At 46.0% G+C, this 13,248-nt stretch overlaps 1 protein-coding gene across 1 annotated transcript in view; it reads right to left on the bottom strand.

Annotated features, from left to right (window-relative positions):
- Window positions 1–13,248, bottom strand: part of PKHD1 (PKHD1 ciliary IPT domain containing fibrocystin/polyductin) — a 440,651-nt gene that overhangs the window by 399,065 nt on the left and 28,338 nt on the right. The window contains exons 15-22 of the mRNA XM_032410150.1: window positions 12,137–12,415; window positions 11,090–11,179; window positions 10,898–10,988; window positions 10,057–10,199; window positions 8,495–8,625; window positions 7,299–7,474; window positions 4,578–4,716; window positions 2,034–2,161 (exon numbers count right to left, since the gene is read on the bottom strand). Of these exons, the coding sequence (XP_032266041.1) occupies window positions 2,034–2,161; window positions 4,578–4,716; window positions 7,299–7,474; window positions 8,495–8,625; window positions 10,057–10,199; window positions 10,898–10,988; window positions 11,090–11,179; window positions 12,137–12,415 (1,177 nt within the window). The remainder of the gene's footprint in view (window positions 1–2,033; window positions 2,162–4,577; window positions 4,717–7,298; window positions 7,475–8,494; window positions 8,626–10,056; window positions 10,200–10,897; window positions 10,989–11,089; window positions 11,180–12,136; window positions 12,416–13,248) is intronic.

Here is a 13,248-nt window from a genome sequence, read left to right as displayed (position 1 = left end):
GAGAGCATCATCACATCAGACAAAACCATCTTCACTGTCAACTCCAAATATACACTCCAGACACCCTGGTAATGCCTGAAAGCCTTATGAAATAGTGGGTTTCCCCTGGAAAACTCTAGCTGGCCCTGAGAACAGAGAGAAGTTGGCCACCTTTCACAGGCAGTTGGGGGAGGTACATAGCACCTGGCGCCCATAAAAGCTTAGCCAACCCAGCTGAGGAATGTTGGCATTGAACTTCGGCTTCTCTATTAGAATTCTTTTAAGCCCAACCATCTGCTTCCCCATTCCACAGCCCCACAGAGAAATAACAGCCCTCTGTGCTTAAGCCCTGCTCGTGGTTGAACTCTGGTTCTTGCTTTACCGAAAGTTTCCATTTCATTAGCTACTCCCGAAAGCCCTGTGAGGTGGGCCATTTAGGTATCCTAATGCCTACTCTAGAGATGAAGAAAGTGAGACCCAAGGAGATTCAGAAGCTGCCCAACCAAGAGAGACGGGTTTACACTTAACCCAGAATGCCTTCTAATTCCTCAAGGGTCTTCCTCTTGAATTCCACACGGCCTGGGAGTGTTAAGAAAATACCACTGTATTTCTAAAGTGCAAACAAAATTCTCCTCCTTTTAAAAAAGGTTGCTCTACATTTAGATAATTTGAGGCCATTACCATTTCCAAAGGCCAGGTTACGGCTGACTTTCCTGGATTGTTTGGCAGTGGTGTGAAGGGCATCACAATAGAACGTGGTGGCAGGAAGAGGATCTACAGACAGGTTGCAGCTCATGAGAAGGGAAGCATGACCCAGGGATGGACTTCATAGACACAGGGCACTGTTGACCCTCACTCACCCATGTATCAGACTCCAGTAGCCCACAGCCTTCAGTTTGTCCTAAGTGGCCCTATTAGGGTAAAAATACCATTCCTCCCACCTGAGAAGATTCTTGCAAGCCCAGCCATCTTTCTTCTTGGGAGGGCAGAAGACTTTTGGACCATGTGCCAATTTTTATACAGCCACCCTTGACCTCTCCTGAGCCTCCTTTCTGATTCTCCTAGGGTTTTACCAAATAAATAGTGTGATCACTTCTATTCCTTATCCTCTGTGAAATGTGTACATTCTTAGGGATTTAGAAAAGGTTCCACACCACTTACATATGAAAGCTCTTTCTACATTGTTATGACCACTAAAATTCTCAATAGCATATGGTGTCACCATGGAGTTTAACTTGGAAGGACCAAGGTTACCATAGAAATTGGCCTAGGAAACTCCAGAGAGAATAGGACTGACCTGATAATCAAATACCCAAGTTCACATCCAGACCCTGCCATCAACTATTTGTATGACCTCTGGGCAAGCTCCAGTATACTGGGCTCAATGGTGGACTTCCGAAAGATATGTCAATATCCTAATCCCTGGAACCTATGACTATTTCCTTATAAGGCAAAAGAGTGTATATTACCTTATATTGCAGAAGATGTGGTTAAGAATCTTGAGAGGAAGAGCTTATCCTGGGTTATCCAGGTAGGCCCTAAATGCAATCATATGTATCCTTATAAGAGAGAGACAGAGGAGGTTTTGAGACAGAAGAGGAAGAAACAGTGAGTCCACGGCAGCAGGAGTGGGAGTGATATGGCCACAGAATATGAGCAGCCACCAGAAGCTAGAAGAGCAGGGGAACAGATCCTCCCCTAGAGCCCTTGGGGGGGAGTGGGGCACTGCTGACAACTTGATTTTAGATTTTTGGCCCCCAGAATGCGAGAGAACAGATTTCTGTTGTTTTAACCCACCAAGGTTTCAGTGATTTGTTACGACAGCCCCAGGAAGCTAATCTACTCAATCTCCACATCTACAAAACTAAAAAGTTGGGATCGTATTAACAATGATATGGTATTGTTATTGTCCAGATCTTTAATTTTAAGAAGGCCACGTTCAAAATAGCTTTAAGACTGTTACTCTGCCTGACAATCTCTCAGGATGCTGTTTGCCTGGGGATGCCCCTAAAAAATGGAAGTGAGACATTGATGCACTCCAATTGCCCCTTTACCAGGAATCACTGTGGTAGGAAGTTGGATGTGAAAGTATCCTCCTAGAGGTGGACTTGTCTTCTGGATCCTCTGTGTTGTCACCTGGACCAATCCGGATCCTTCTTCTCCTCCTTCAGTGGACACAGAGCTGTGGCATGTCAAAAACAAAGCCTTAACCACAGTAACCATCCAGAAGTGCCACTCTAGACAGAATTTAACTCCATCTCAAAGACCAGACAGTCGGCCATGTTTCCAGGACAAAATCTCAACCTCCCAAATATCGGATATCCCTGTCCCATCACGGCAGAAGAAGTGCAGTGTAAATATTAGCATTCTTTTTTTAAAAAAACATTTTATTTATGTATTTGAGACAGAGAGAGAGAGAGAGAGCACACAAGCAGGGGGGAGGGGCAGAGGGAGAAGCAGACTCCCCACTGAGCAGGGAGCCCGATGCAGAACTTGATCCCAGGACCCTGAGATCATGACCTGAGCCGAAGGCAGATGCTGAACCAACTGAGCCACCCAGGCGCCCCAGATATTCTGATTCTTACAGAATGTTCCACCCTGCCCCTGCATGGATCCTGCGAGCATAGGGACCCAGAGTAAAAAGTGATGACTCCGGCCTCCACAGCTCTGGCCCTGAAGCACAGAGTGGACAGAGAACGTGGTATTCTCTAACCCATTCATATCATCAAATGAGCAGTCAGTGCCCTGTTCCACAGATGCTTCCCCACTCTGTATCCCCACCTGACACACAGGCCACTCCTTCTGGCCAACTTCTTAGCTGGTGCCCGTGTACAAACACACTGCCTGCCTAATCTTGCTTTTAATACAATAAATGGGTCAAATAAATCATGGCATACCATGAGATGGAATATCATTCAGCCAATGAAATCATATTTTAGAAAAATCATACCATTCCCCCTCAATGATATGGGGAAATATTCAATTTAGGCCATCAGGTGAAGTGGGCATGTTGCCAAATATAGTGTGTAATGTGTGGTCCCAATTTGAGGTTTAAAAAGTAAATATATACATATATATGTGGGTATATGTATACAAAAACTGCTTAGGAAAAAGGGAGTTAGAATATGGATCCAACATGTCAGTAGAAGTTACCTCCAAGCAGAGGGATTATGAGTGACATTTTATCTTCTCCTAAGTCTTTTTCTGTATTTTCCAAATTTTCCATAATGAACATGTATGATCTTTATCAATATTAGGAACTACATGTTGATGGGGATGCCAGGGTGGCTCAGTCAGTCAAGCGTCTGCCTTCGGCTCAGGTCATGATCCCAGGGTCCTGGGATCGAGTCCCGCATCGGGCCCCTTGCTCAGTGGGAAGCCTGCTTCTCCCTCTGCCTGCCTCTTCCCCTACTTGTGCTCTCTTTCTCTCTGACAAATAAATAAATAAAATCTTAAAAAAAAAAAAGAACTACATGTTGATGTACATAAATATAACTATACAGAAACAGAGTGATACCATCTGGGTTGGGGATGAAGCTAGCAGAGGCCAGCCCAAGGGGGTCCTGTCTTGCTGAGGCGGGAAGCTCCCAGAAGGAGTTAAGGGACTTGAGGAAATATCAGAAAGGAAGGCTGCCAGGACCATTCTGTTGTGGTCCCAAGTCAGCCTCTAGCATTTCTGAGTTAAAGTTTTGGCACTTGGAATGCAGGACTGCAGGCTGGCTAATATGGCAGCCCCCTCCACCACCTCAGCTCCTTCACTCCTTGATTCTGTTGATGGTTTTTACGTCTTTCCTGCCCAGCGGGCCATGGAACACTAAGTCAAGGAGAGTAGACCCCAGATTCAAGCTCTCTGCACCTGCTTTCATATACCATCCCAAGCATGGTAGGAGTAGAACTCATCTTGGAACATGTTAGAAAAAGATGGAAAGAAAAATGTTAAAGGCAGAACATCTCAATTCTTTCATTCTATTGGGGTTTAAGTGAAAAATGAAAAGAACGAATTAGAGCACACATGTGTTCCAGAAGTTGGGAGGAGCCTGATCCTTAGTTACTGCTTTATAAACTGTGGCTGGACTCTTGTTGACTATTAAGAAGCAACGCTTATGGGCCTCTGGTGCCATCTGGTGGTAAGTTCTTAGAAACAGCTGTTTTTTGTTCCTTAAGTATTTCATTCACCTCGAAAGATTCCAATAAGATAAATATATGGGAAATGGAATGAGGGAAGTAAAGAGAAAACATTGGTAATGGAAAGCGCTGAACAGCGTAAAAATACAACTACTTTAAAACAAATTCACTAGAAACAAGTTCTCAAAGTGTAGTCCCCGACTAGTAGAATCAGCATTGTCTGGGAGCTCATTAGAAATGCACATTCTCGGGCCTCATCTCAAACTGACTGAGTTAGAGACGGAGTGGTTAGGGCCCAGCAATCTGTGTTTTAACAAGACTTCCTGGTCAGTCTGTCCTGCATTCCTAAGACTGAGATCGTGGTTTTAAGCAACAATTCAGGTAGCTCTTCCCGATAAAAGTCCCACCTCTGTGTCCCCAAAGGCCAACTGACAATCCTAAGAAAGGACAAGTGAGCAAAGACCGCTCCCTACCTTGCGGTGATGAGTGGGAGCTCCCGGCCGCACCCCACCGTCCAGAAGCTTACATTGTAGACTGGAGGGGATCCCACTACACAGAGCGACTCCACCAGATTCCCACCTGGGCGAGCTATTTTGGAATCTGCTTGAGAAACTATAGAGACCAATGATCCCATCATTAGCAAGCAACTGGTGTCTGGCGGAAAATCCCAACTGCAAATGCTGAGTTACTTAGATCTCAACCCCCACTCCCAGCAGAGAGTCCCACCTGTCTGCCACCATGAAAAGCAAAGGAAGAAGAGGCAGGAGGACTCAGCTTCAGAGAGAAAGGAAAATGTAAGGTCACGGTTTAGGGAGACAAACGCTAACTCCATAGCAACGTTTTATAAGGCCTGCACCAGGCTAACCTGCCTCCCGATGCTATGGAGGCACCCCACACAGAGGATCTACTGCAGCGTGGACTGCTACCCCTTCCCTTTCCTCCCCAAGGCCCCTGGCAACTCCGGGAATGTACAACTGATCCCCTTCAGGAACACTGAGCGCACAGGCGCCCCCTGGGGGTATGTGAGCACTCACCCACGGCGCGGGCTCAGCGTGTGTGCAGAAACAGTGCAAGCTTTCAAACCGACCACTGTGCAAAATCCTGATTTTCCACTTCCATTAGGTAACCATTTGGCTGATCAACATAACCTCTCTGTTTCCTCATTTGTAAAGTGGGAATCATAACACATTAATCGGCATGGCAGGGAGAGTTTAGCAGGATGGCAGATTCAAAATGACCAGCACAATATATTTTAATATCCTCTTCCCCTGGGTAAGGGACGCATCTTCCCCAAGACTGGGGAAGGGCAGCATCTTTGCATGTCCCCTGCTTATTTAGCACAATACCAGGTGCACAGTAGGTGCTCAATAAATGCCTCTTTGCTCAGCTGGGCACAGAGTCATTGAAGGCTTGGCTCTGGTGTCCAGATTTCAATCTCCCCCACATCCCAGCTCTGTGATTTGGGACAAGATACTCAACCCCTCTTAGTTTTGGTTTCCTCATCTATAAAGTAGAGATAGTAGGACCATTTCACGGGCTTCTGAGATCTGAGTGAGAAGTAAGTGGTAGGCACCACTAGGTAAAAGGAACTTTCATAGAGGAGATTAGGTGAGAGAATATAAAGTGTGAAGCTGATCAGATAAATCTCAATTAACTATGACTATCAGGCCTGATCTTGCCATTAAATAATCCTCAAAGCAAAGTCATCAACAGCAGGGAAACTAGACAAAGTGGGAAGGCAGCTGTTTCACCCAAGTCACCCCTCCCTCCCTACCTCCCCCTCCCCTCATCCCTAGATGGTTCCACATACTGGAGCATTTGGTGGCTAAAGGGTGGGGGCAATGAGCAAGAGCTCTGGCTCCTGGTCTTTGGGGGTGTGGAGAGAATGGAAACAGTATTGATCAACTAGTCCTGAGTTCCCAGTCGATGGTTCAGGTGCATGAAATATTGATCCCCTCAGCACTCCGGGGATCCAGACAGCGCTTGGTTGGGGGGCGGGGAGGGCACCAAAGGGCCTAACCAGTTGTCTCGGGCCCCAAGAAATTCAAGTGTTTACCCCAGCACACCATTTGAATATTATCATCGTCTAAGTGTGCCATAACATGAACAGGGTTTGAAATCAGTAATAAGTCAACGCAGATGCCCCAAAACACTTAAACAGGTGAAACAGGTAAGAGATGGAATTTTGATGAGTATCCTAGAATGATGAGATTTCAGGGCCAAAAGTGAATCCTCTTGCCACCCACCCCCAAGCTCTCCTCCCCTCAGCTCTATAACTTTCAGACAAAAGACTATAAAGGGAAAAGGGAAAGTGAGCAAAAATTCGAAGCCTCGAATCCTGGGGGACAGACTGCACCGTTCTGTCTTGGCCGTGGGCTTCTCTTCCCCTGAGTGCCTGTCATACTTGGCCAGCCTCAGTAGGACCCCTGATGACCTCTTTGTCCCTAAGACTCATGGACAAGCAAAGCCAGGGGAGGCCGCTCTGCCTAAGGGAGATCAAGGGGGACTTCATGGAGGAAAGGCCAGCCTTGAGCTCCAAATGGTGAGTAGGAGGAATGTGGATAGGCAGAAAGCAGAACAAGCCTGTTCTCATGAGGACATGATTAACTCTCTTTTCTGAGTCTGGCTTGAAGGCATAAATGAGACCTTTAGTCCATTTACAGAGCCAGATATTGCCTTGTTCCTTCCAGCACTTTGCATGACAGATATTAATTCATGGACAGGTATAGAAATCCTGTTGGCCTAACAATAATAATGATAATAGTAATAATAACAACAGGTTGGGCCCACCTATTGAGCACTTACCATGGTCCAGGACCTGTAATTACTTCACTACATGCTATACTTCAGTTAACCTTCCCAGTAATTCAATGAGATGGGGCCCTGCTTATGCCCATTTTACAGATAAGGAAACCAAGGCTTCTCAGCATGAAAGTAGTAAAATTGGGGTAAGAGGACAGAAGCAAGAGCAAGCATTGGATAAACAGGAGAAAAGAAAAAAAAAGGAATTAGCTAGAGAGATAAAAGGACCAAGGGTGCACAATCCCAAACCTATCTTCTTTCCAGAACCAAGGCAGACAAGACGGGGAATCACGTGTTCCCTCTGCATTAAAAGAAGAACCGCCCCTAGCAGAAAAGTTTGAGGTCAGCATTTCATAGACAGGCCCCTTGATGAGAGCAGATTCGATAATCACCTGTTATGTTTGTGTCCGCAATAATAATTTCATCCACATAGAACCCACCCGTCTCCTGAGACAGAGGGAAGAGGTCAATCCGATGAACCAGCACAGGGGAGTTTGCCAGAGGCGGCTGGAGATTCACGGAGCGATGCACACAAGTCTCCCAGAGGTCAGTGCAAGTGAACCACCAACTGAAAAACAAAGCCCACAGCAGAAATGGAGCTCTCCATGTGCTCCTGAAGCCCCTTCCCAAAGAGCCAAGTTCACCAACCTGGGGGCCTGTGGACTGTGCAATCAGGAGAGACACCCCAAGAACCCCTGCACCCCAACAGTCCTGTGTGCCCTGGGTAGAGGCATCCCATCCAAGACAGGCTCAGTTCGGCTTGTGGTATCACGCCAGTGAGTCACATTTCAAGTCAATCATTCATTCATAACACTCAATGTCGGCAGCATTTTCAGATTACAGTATAATCATGCATCTGAAGCATGTCATACATTAGGCTCTAACCACAGAGAAGATTAATACTCCTGGACTTACTCAGGTGTAAGACCACTTACAAAAGTGTCACCCGTAAGACCTATGTGGAAAGCACACCGAATCAAGGGAGCAAGATGCCTGAGTTTTACTGCAGAGTCTTTGTTTACTTGCTATATGAATTTTGGTGACTCACCAATTCTCTGGGTCCCAATTTTTCTCATCTGTAATGTCAAGGAACAGTCTCTATGGTCTCTTCCAAATATGATGTCCTATCATTCTATCCCCACAAAAAGTGTGAGAGTACTTCTAAAAAGTATTATATTCCTAACAACTAACTACTCTTAAATCAAACTTCTTAGTTGAATAAGATGTGTTCAGAATCCCAAGTGAAGGGGTGCCTAGGTGGCTCAGTCGGTTAAGCAGCCAACTCTTGATTTCAGCTCAGGTCATGATCTCAGGGTGGTGGGATCAAGCCCCACATCGGGCTCCAGGCTCAGCGGTGAGGTGGAGCCTGCTTGAGATTCTTTCCCACCCCTTCTGTCTCTCCCCCTGCTTGTGTGCACGCTTTCTGTCTTTCTCTAAAATAAATAAATCTTAAAAAAAAAGAACCCCAGGTTAATATCTGAGGCCCCAAATAAGAGATCGTTAGTACCGCACATGGGCCCCTGTCCCCAAGAGAGCTAATCATCCCAGCCAGCAGAATTCCCACCACACCTCCCCACAGATTAGCTACCTATTGGGACTGGTCCCCACAAGACTCCAGTCACAGGTGATGTTCTTCTTAATGAGGTTTTGAGAGCCGGTTGTGAAATACACGGTCACCTTCAGGATGTTATTCATGTGGCCTTTGTATGCAAAGCACAACTATGGACACCAAATAAAGAACATGAGTTCGATTAGCGCAAGAAGCAGCCATTCAAGCCATGTGTCGTCAGGAGGTCCCCCCTCCCTAGGAGACTCCCTGGTGCTGTGAGAGGGAGAGTCAGCCCAGGTCTCGTCCTCCTGGAGCTTACTAGTCTCACCAGAAAGACAAACAGAATAAACTGTGATTGACTCCACAGAGAGTTATTAAATGCCTACCACTGTGCTTGGCAGTCAGTACTTTGGAGCATTTCAATTAGAACACCCTTGCTCCGACCCAGTTCCCTGTGCAACCTTGAGCAAGTCACTTCACCTCTCTGAGCCTCAGTTCGTGAACTCTAACTCACCGGCATCCTCGGTTTCTGAGTTAAGTAAAATTGTCACAAGAAGACTTTATAGCAGGATTTATTTTCCACTGTTGGCCTTTTGGACTGGATAATTCTTTTCTGTGAGGGGGCTGTCCTGTGCATCAGGGGATGTTTAGCAACATCCCTAGAAACTTCCCACTGGATGCCAGTAGTACTTCCCCAGGTGTAACAACCGGCAGCGTCTCCATAATTGCCAACCTTCCCCAAGCGGGCAAAATTGGGCAAAATCGCCCCTGTTGGGAGCCTGTCCTGCAAAGGGCAGGCCGGAAAATGGGTGGGGCCCCAACCTGACCCGTCTAATCCCAGCTCCCATGGTAGTTCCACTGAGCTGAAACAGATAGGAGATGGAATTTTGAGGAATATCAAAGAATGATATGATCTCAGGGCTGAAAGAGAGTCCTCCTGCCACCCACCCCCCCCCCAAGCACTGCCATGAGTTCAGCCAACCCGTTAGGTTCCCTCTAGCTCCCAAAGGGCGAATAGGCTGTACTCTTTTTATGAAAGATGGCAGAGGTTGACACAAAGGCTATGTTATTTAAGAAATGTGCCAGTCAACCCACCAATAAAAAAATAAAAACTATAATAAATAACAGCAACTAGCATTTAACAGAGTCCTAACCAGTGCACATGTTAGTAGATTATCTCTTTTAATCTCCAGCACAATTCTAGACCATATGACTACACATTTCACAGGGGGTTAAACTAAAGAGAGACCCTGAGGACATGTAGGGGGTAGAGCCATAATCAAAACCAGATAGTCTGTCTACAGAGTCCATGCTCTTCCCTGGGGAGCAAAGAAGATCCTGGAGCACATAAAAACATCCATAGGTCTCACAGTTAAAACAAAGGCATTTCATTTCCATGTAACAACTAACTAATGAAGGACCAAGGTGTCGGTTCACCACTTGAAACAGCAGTTAAGAAACCTGGAACCTCAGCCTGAAACGCACTGGGCAGATCACAGCAATTACTCCTTTGTGCTTCCGCTTCCTTAGCCTCAACCCCAGAGAATAATGCCAACCCCTCCCTACCCACATCAGCTGGAAGCGTGAGGGCTGCTACTTACGTGCGTGTACAGATCTAGCCGGTAGCCCTTCTGGGAAGCCGGGGGTGTTAGGACAAGGTGTCGAGGCTGGTGGAGGCTGAACCTCCCACAGAAGGGCTCTGTCCCACTGGTGAGCTCCCCCTCAAAGCTGGAACCTTCTGGGCCTGGAGGCAGATAAAACAGGAAGACTGGCATAGACACTGATAAGACAGAGCTTCCCAACATGTGTAGAGGGGTTGAGTTATGAGTTCACCATGACAGCAACCCTTGAGCCCTGGGGTGAGCGGGATGAGGCTTGTGCTTGAAGGCTTGAAGTCTCCTGATGTGAGAACCCCATTTTGTCTGCCACACAGCATCAAAAATCGATTACGATTTTCTCTTTGTACCATGGTATCAAAAACTGCTGAGGAGCAAAGAGACAAGGAGTGCCGAATGTAATGGAGTTCATCTTAGCATCTTAAAAACCTCATATTTTTAGAATTTGGTAAGATGACTGTTTCATGTAACAATTCCTTTATTTGGATACAATTTGAATTAAATAAAATATGCTGTTGTAGTGTTTTCGTTCCCACCTGTATAGTTTGCCCTTTCCCCACTGGGCGGCATGGGGAGCACTTGGTGTAGCCAAGCGCTCCCCATGCCGCCCAGTGGGGAATGGCTTTTCTTTCTCTGACACCCACACCAGGCGGCTTCCTCCCATGTGTGTTGTCACTCTCAGGGCCACTAGGTGTCTAAAGCCAGTTTCCATAACTTTTCTTGACTCTGGTAGCAGGAAATGAACATTGTTCCCATTTTACAGAAAAAGAGAGAGAGAAGACAATGGAGAAGAGGATCAGCGTTTGTCAAGCCAAGGAAAGCACACCTTGTTCAAATCCGAGCCAGAGTAGGATGCCAGCCGAAAGCGGTTCCAGTTTGCATTTGACGGCAAGTAACTCCTCAATGGCTGTTTGAATCTGTTTAAAAAAAAAAAAATCCTCAAGAGTTTATACCATGGGCATGAAGACCCCCCCCCCCTCAGCTCCCCCACCTGTCATTATTTGAAGAAGGTTCCCACCTGATGGGCTGTGGCATTTGCAGGGATTGGCTGACTGGTGACATTGTCCCAAGTAAGGAAGAAGCTCCCTCTGCCAAACACAGTCAGCGTCTGTCAAGAATGACAGGAATAAATGATGTGTGCTAATTAAGCTGGAGAACCTTGGGACATATCTCCTCCACTGGCTATTTCCTTTTATTTATAATATCAGTTTTGTCTAAACTCACTATCATCTAGAAATATCTACGAGCCCAAGTGTCAGCACCGGACAAAAACGTTTATATGTCGATCTCCCTATTCATCCTTGTCCCCCCTTCTCTTTAGGGTGTGAGACTTCAATAGTGCCGCTGAATGGCCCCCTTTCAGCCCTTCTCACAAAGTGCCCTCTCCCAGGGTGGGTGGCCTGGTGGGCAGGAGCAGAGGTTTATTCAGTCTCTGCTTTGCTCCTAGCATATTCCCTGACAGGCACAATATACTAAGATCAGTCATCTTACATCACTTGCTCTTTTCTACTTTGTTCTATGGTTACTTGTGTTCATGTTTTACTATTAGACTCTAAGCTTGAAAAGCAGAGTCCATATGGACTCATCTTTGTACACCAAGAAGCAAACAACTGAAAGTACACTGATACTGTTCAACACAAATATGGGCGCCACTGAGAGACCCTTTACAAAGCAGATGGAGAAAACACCATGTGTGGGGAGATAGGACCTGGATCAGTAACAGCAATGGAATCACGTGTGTGCACACTCATGTGCATGCATACATGGGTGTGTTTGTTTGGAGGACTTTATCTCTACTCCCGGGAATAAGATTCTAAAAGAGAATTTACCTGGAACTTAAATTCCTAACACTAAGACCATGAGTAAAATTACCTTAATAATAAGACTTTGCATTTTTTTGAGATGTTTTCACAACTCTATTGGATAGATATCCTATCTCTTTGGCAGCAGAACTGTCATTACAACTCAAGTCCCTGGCTCCCAGCTGTTGATCCTTCCTCTAGGCAAGACGATGTTCCTTCCAGAGTTCAGTCTCAACCCCACAGGACAGAGAAGAGACACACACCTGGATTTCTGGAAGTCTCTGGGCATGGATTCGGATTTGATGCTTCTCCCGGAGGTAAGTGCTGACCACATCAGGATTCAGCCAGGTATTGTGGATCTGGACGCCAATTCTCATCCCCCTGCTGGGGGCTCTCCCACAATGCTCTGCTTCCAGGTAGTACCTGGTGCCACCAACCAGCTCCAACTTGGGAGTCTTCCGTTGCCAGGTCCCTTCATGCCCATTCTGCTCCCAGGTGTCAAACCAGTCAGCAGTGCCCACCCTGATGGAGGCCATTTTCACCTGTGGCCCAAGAAGCATATCACAATCAACACCATGACGCTTATGGGCATTTCTTTCTCAAACAGCAAGTGTCTGGACAGCTACTAACAGGGTCTTGGGAATGATCTGTTTTTCCAACAAGTTAGCTCAGTCGCCCTGGGGCCTGTGCTTGTGTATGCTTCTCCACTCCTCACTCTGTCTCTGTCTCTCTATTAAATTGTATTCAGAGGAGGCTGGATGGGCCATGTTTAGAGCAGAAACAGCCAACCTGAAACCCTAGCTTTACATGATACTATGGATAAAATAGTACTAAACCATTTGAGAACCCTAGAACGACTTGACCACATCAACATCTATGATGTTCCTCTAGCAGCCAGCAAAGCAATTTCATAGAAGCGTGTTAATAATTTGAGGGGGAACATGTGGTTCTTTGTCAATGGTGCTAGGGAATTTTGGCTTTTTGTTAAAAGCACTTTTTCTTATCCTTCAAAGCTGACCAGGACATTCCTAAATAAGACTGGCTACATCTCTACCGAAAAATCAGAGGAAAATGCACAAGTTTTAGAATCAGACAGATATGAGTTTGAACTCTAACTATGCCTCTTATGATCCAAGTGGCCCTGGATTGGCCATATAATCCTTCTAAGCCTCAATTTCCTTATCTGGAAAATGGAGATAAATATACTTAGCTCACAGAGATGCTGTGAAGATCAGAGACAAGGTACATAAAAGATGTAGCTTAATGCTGGGCTTATAGTAAGTGCTCAATAAACATGCCAACACATTCAACCAAATTCTTTTTCAACAATTAAAATCATGTCAATTATATCTCAATTTTCAAAAAAATTAATAAA

The sequence above is a fragment of the Phoca vitulina genome, unplaced genomic scaffold, assembly GCF_004348235.1.
Source record: "Phoca vitulina isolate PV1807 unplaced genomic scaffold, GSC_HSeal_1.0 scaffold11, whole genome shotgun sequence".
Classification (NCBI taxonomy): Eukaryota; Metazoa; Chordata; class Mammalia; order Carnivora; family Phocidae; genus Phoca; species Phoca vitulina.
The sequence above is the reverse complement of the archived record's forward strand: the minus strand, read 5'-3'. Positions and strand labels throughout refer to the sequence as shown.